This window comes from Pundamilia nyererei, unplaced genomic scaffold (assembly GCF_000239375.1).
Source record: "Pundamilia nyererei isolate P.nyererei 1_Seehausen unplaced genomic scaffold, PunNye1.0 scaffold00048, whole genome shotgun sequence".
Taxonomy (NCBI): domain Eukaryota; kingdom Metazoa; phylum Chordata; class Actinopteri; order Cichliformes; family Cichlidae; genus Pundamilia; species Pundamilia nyererei.
Window position 1 is genome coordinate 1,117,442 of NW_005187449.1, and position 5,493 is coordinate 1,122,934.

The window sequence follows — 5,493 nt, forward strand, 5'->3', positions numbered from 1 at the left end:
GCAGCTGTAATTGCAGCAAAAGGTGGTTCTACAAAGTATTGACTCGGGGGTCTGAATAATTACGCACACCCCACTTTGCTTTGTTAAAAACGAAGTGGAACGAAAATCATATCTGATTGTACACCACTTTGTGTTGGTCTTTCACGTGGAATCCCAATAAAATTGATTCATGTTTGTGGCTGTAATGTGACAAAATGTAGAAAAGGTCAAGGGGCCCAAATACTTTTGCAAGCCTCTCTCTAGATAGATAGATAGATAGATATTGCATCTGTGAGTCCACTGGTGTCTGCCTGTGTCTGAGTGATGTAAATTTCATTGTCAGACAGTGAGTGTGAGCCTCTGGGCAGACATCCAGGTACCTTTACAATATACAAACTACGCAAGCACCCTCCAGGTAGACTTCAAAGAAGTGTAACAAGAAGGAATACTCTGCTGTGTTTGCCCATGTCCATGCCCACAAACTTGTACAAGCCCTGCTTAACACAGCTATGAAAAATTAAACATGCTTCAGAGCTTCCTTTATTACGTCCTTCAGTAGAAGATAGTTTTTGAAAAAATGAAATAATACCATCCCTCAATTCAAAGTGATGCACCATCAGAACAGTCACAATTCTCGTATGCACATTTTTCAAAATTAGTGTAATTACTCACAGTAATTACCCTCATTGTAATTACTGTTGAATTTTCTATCACAGCTTGCTGATAATATGCCAAAGCGCTGTAAAGTTATATCAACTTTATCTACTTATAAAGTTGTTTCCTTGTTAGATGCACTTTATGACAGGTTTAGAAAAATCCTTAACAAAGGCAAGAATTTATGGATCAGGAAAGCTATTTAATTTCCCCTTGTCACTGGAAAAGATAATGAGCTGGCTCCACTGTTCTCCTGAAGTTCCTTCTGTCTGTTTTGCATTTTCTCTGTTTTCTCTGGCAGTTCTACGTTTACCACTCCTAAAAACATCCTTGGTTAAACCTGCATCTTCTGTGCCAGAACTCTTAAGCATTATTTAACAGCCTATTGTAAGTTCAGTCATGAAATAAACTGCTGTGCTCATAGAATCTTAGTTCCTATGAGTTCTTCTCGTCACATCTTACATCAAAATTCAAGTGAATAAATGTTTATTTATAGTACATATAGTGCTCTTTTATTCACTCTACTGTTTAGTAGCCTGGGAAGGGATCAGTGGAAATCACCTGGCTGCGCGGACAATAGGCCGGGGACAGTGAGCTTTTCTGTGGCAGATCAGTGCCAAGCACTGAGGCCCGGGGTCGGTCACACGCTCCAACGGCTCAAATATTTCATCCAGCGCTGGCTCTGCAAGCACAAAAAACACCTGCATGGGCCTCTTGGAAATTAATGCTTAAGTGAATTATAGAATTTAACTTGCTAAATCGAAATCACCTAAACTACCAACGTGTGGGCTGAGCAGACAGACGTATTCAAGCTCAGCAATGGCGTTAAAGATGGCCCTGCGAAACAAAGCGCATCAAGAAAAATGATCATTTTACACATAATGCATTCAGCTTTCAGGACGTGCATACTGTGCTTGCTTCTAATCAAAGTGCATTGTAGTATCTCCCTTGCACTGATATATGAATCTCATCGAATGATACAAGAATTTTTTTTAAAAGGGCTTTTTTTTTATCATACCTCATTATCTCTTTCACACTTGCTGTGGTGAAATTCGGCCGTGCCACAAAAAGGTGGAGGAAAAGTGTGTTGAAAGGCTGCAGAAAGACGACAGTTTAATCCACTGCAGGTGTGAGCTCAGTTCATTTCATTTCATCTAAGCAGAGCATGGGCACTTGGCCACATTATTTCCAGCAGATGTTAATTGTCTCTACTTAATGAAAACCTTATGTTAAAATCAGTGAATAAAAGGTACAGACTGTGCATTGTCCAACACTGAAGTGTTCCTGCATGAAAGCTTCCCACTGCGTCTGATCCACCAGATCTCCAATAGGGTGATCAAAGAAGGAAGCGTGGCCTAGGATGTCGCCCTTTTCATTGGTCAGAGTCACAGCCAGGTTAGCTTTCTCTCTGAACAAACATGACAAGAAAGTTCAGTGATGGTCTCTGTAAGGGTTTGAAATTAACTGAGAGCACAGATGTCTACATTAATCACCACATAACTGTGATGAAAGAGTGGCATCCACCACATGTTATCAGAGACAACTTGGTCCTCTTGGATCCTCCAAAGGAAAACTGAAAGAAATAGTTTGAAGCAGTTGCTATGACTGCCAGGTGGAAGTGGGAGAGCTCTTCTCTCAGCTCTCCCACCAGTTGAGGTGGTTAAAGCGTGTGAATCCCTCTTAGGTGAGGTGTTTTGGGGATGTATAAGCCCCCATAGCAGGCACCACACTGCCCTTAGAGGTGGGGAAAAAATCAGTATATCATCGTATTACTAAATTTTGTGTGGCAATATTGTTTTGATACAATAAATTAAAAATATTCTTTGAATACTATGAACAAGAGGCATAAGCCCACACACCACCATTCTCTGATAATGTTACCTGACATTATGAAAAAATTTCAACTGTGTAATAAAAATAGAAAAAAAATCTAACCCAGAGCTTTACAAAGTTACCCCCCCCAACAAAAAACAGCAACAAAAAAACGAAAAACAACTGATTGCCACTTGTGGTGCAATCAGCAATCATTGCCTGAAGCTCTCACAAACACTTTTGATCACCAGGCGATTGCACAGGTCGCCTGATAGGAGGCAACCTTTCGGCAAACAGTTGTAGTCTGACTTTGACCGACTGCAATCATTTGCAGAGAGATTTTCGAGACCTAACTCCCATCCCCTCCAACACTATAATTCTCCTACAGTTCTCAGCATGAAAACTGATGTGAGCAAATAAACAAGAATAGATATTACACTATTCTATTCTTGTTTATTTGCTCACATTTGCTTAGACATTACACTTAAGACAAGAATAAACCACCAGTCTGTGCAGAACAACAGTAATATTATATCACAGCTATATATCAAAGAGACGATAGAAATCTTTTCAGAGACTGCATAATTCCAAAATAATTATCTAACAGTGTTTAAAACAACTTATTCAGCTTGTAGGTGTGTTTGTGTGCAGAGAGCATATAGTTTACGGTCTAAACTCTGCTGCTGAGATGTTTAAGAAGAAAAACGTTTCTCACAGCAGATGAATAACATTGACTCTTCCAAACACCGCCTGCGCAGATGGACTAATGAGGCCGTCTATCTCTTCAGCGTCCGCGGACTCGCTTCTCCTCACGGTCACGGTTTCCTCCCGGGCGCTGTCTGAGGTTACAGTCTGCATCGTCACCCGTATTATATGGATAAATAGTAATAACAAAACTAAAGCAGACAAAAGACGGCCCTTTTGTAATAAACTATAATATCAGGCTAGTGGATAGAAGAAGGTGAAATAGTAAGTAAATATAAATGAATTCAGCTCACTGTTTTCACCTATAAAGAAACCAAACCCAGTTGCCATAGTAACGTAACGCCAGAACTCCCGCGGTTTAACCGGAAGTCATAAAGCAACCTTTTAAAGAACTAAAATCAGTCTAGAAACGAGTTTTTCATCAAAACTTCCTTAAACTGAACAAATGAACTCAACTGAAGTCCGTTATAGTGAATATATTCTCTATACCGGACAACGTACATGTAAACTATTCAAAATGGCATTGGCGAACAAACGGTAGATGGCAGCAACACGTCTGCGTTTTGAACAAAAAGACAAAGAAGAAGACGCGGGGCATTGTGGTTACTGTCATGGTGGCTGACGCTCGGTGAGACGGAAACGTTTCGCTGTCTGTTTGCGCCGTTCGGTAGTTGTCGGGACAGTTTAAGTGAGGTTTTTAACGTTGTTTGTTGGTTAAACCTGCCATCAGAATGGCGTCTACGGCGGCAGGGAAACAGCGGATACCGAAGGTGGCGAAGGTAAGCGAACAGAGCAGTATCAGAGCTCCAGGCTAATGCTAACATAGAACTCGGGCTAACGGAGCAGAACTAAAATCTAATCTCATCTTTTCACTGCCAAAGTTACTCACAAAAACGTGCTACACTGTAGTAGTTTTAGGGGTATTTTACCTGCTTAACAGGTAGTTCTGTGGTCTGAGTTTCACACAAGTTACATTAGCTGTAAACTTTCACCACGCTCTGCTTTGTTTTGGCTTCCATGTGTTTTACGTGTGCTTAATTTATTCTTGTTTATATTAGGATTTAAAATCTGGCACATTTGCGTTCCTTTGGGTCTTTAAAGTTAGAAATGTGTTTAAACATGTATGCAGTTTCTGAAAAATGACTATTATAGTAATAGGACTGTGTGGACTGTGATTGTGTTTGCAGGCGACAGTGTGATCTGTATTGAGAGTAGGGAGCTTCTGGAGGTATATGGAAGCAAGACAGAATACATGTGTGTAAATGAGAGGGAGACGGGTGTACCAGTGAAGCTGAAAGCAGTAGAGAAATTGATGGTAGATGAGTTTGAGTATCCGAAGTCAACCATCCAAAGCAACGGACAGTGCTCAAGAGTGGTAAAGAAGAGAGTGCAAGCAGGGTGGAGAGGAATGTCAGGGGTGATTTCTGACATGATAGAGGCAAATGAGAAAGGAAAAGCTTACAAGATGATAGTGAGACCTGCAGTGATGCACGGTTTGGAGACTGAAACTCACAGGAAGCAGAGCTGAAGGTCAGAGACAGCTCTCACCAGTTACTTTGAAGACAAAGTTAGAGGCAGAGATGGTTCCAACATGTGCAGAGGAGGGCTAGTGGATATACTGGTCAAAGGATGTTGAAGGTGGAGCTGGCAGGCAGGAGGAAAAGAGGAAGATGGATGGATGCTGTGAAGAAGGACATACAGAGGGCTGGTATGACAGAGGATGATGCATAGGGTGAAATGGGGATAAATGAGCCATTGGTGACTCCTAAAGCAGCGGTCCCCAACCTTTTTTGAGCCATGGACCGGTTTATGCCCGACATTATTTTCACGGACCGGCCTTAAGGTGTTGCGGATAAATACAACAAAATAAAACTAGTACCGGGGAAAAAAAGAAGATTTATTCATAACACACCTGAAAAGACCCAGGAAAACCGAGTTAACGATAAAAACGATAACAAAATAACGCTGAAAACCGATAAAAACCATACATTTCACACCTGAGCCTCAACTCTCGTGGCCCGGTACCAAACGACTCACGGACCAGTACTGGCCCGGGGGTTGGGGACCGCTGTCCTAAAGGGAGGAGTCAAAAGAAGAATAAGATGATGATGGAACAGTCGCCTCAAGGTGCTTTATATTGTAAGGTAACATAAGCGATTAAAAACTCCAACAATCAGGAGAACTTGGTATCTATGGGGAGGAAGAACTCTATTTTAACAGGAACCAGCAGAAGCAGGTTCAGGGAGAAGCTGTCTGCTATGACCAGTTGCGGGGAAGAGAAGAAAGACCAACTTTATGTTCAAGGTTCAAGGTTCTTTATTTGTCACATGCATAGTTATACAA

At 41.4% G+C, this 5,493-nt stretch overlaps 2 protein-coding genes across 2 annotated transcripts in view; one reads left to right on the forward strand and one right to left on the reverse strand.

The window, feature by feature from the left end:
* The window catches only part of LOC102215543 (cilia- and flagella-associated protein 61-like), a 22,330-nt gene extending 18,732 nt beyond the window's left edge, over window positions 1–3,598 (reverse strand). Inside the window, exons 1-5 of the mRNA XM_005732817.2 lie at window positions 3,161–3,598; window positions 1,891–2,041; window positions 1,652–1,728; window positions 1,403–1,470; window positions 1,195–1,315 (exon numbers count right to left, since the gene is read on the reverse strand). Coding sequence (XP_005732874.1) covers window positions 1,195–1,315; window positions 1,403–1,470; window positions 1,652–1,728; window positions 1,891–2,041; window positions 3,161–3,303 — 560 coding nt within the window. The 5' untranslated portion in view covers window positions 3,304–3,598. The remainder of the gene's footprint in view (window positions 1–1,194; window positions 1,316–1,402; window positions 1,471–1,651; window positions 1,729–1,890; window positions 2,042–3,160) is intronic.
* A 123-nt stretch (window positions 3,599–3,721) lies between these two features.
* The window catches only part of crnkl1 (crooked neck pre-mRNA splicing factor 1), an 8,091-nt gene continuing 6,319 nt past the window's right edge, over window positions 3,722–5,493 (forward strand). The window contains exon 1 of the mRNA XM_005732732.1: window positions 3,722–3,929. Coding sequence (XP_005732789.1) covers window positions 3,882–3,929 — 48 coding nt within the window. The 5' untranslated portion in view covers window positions 3,722–3,881. The remainder of the gene's footprint in view (window positions 3,930–5,493) is intronic.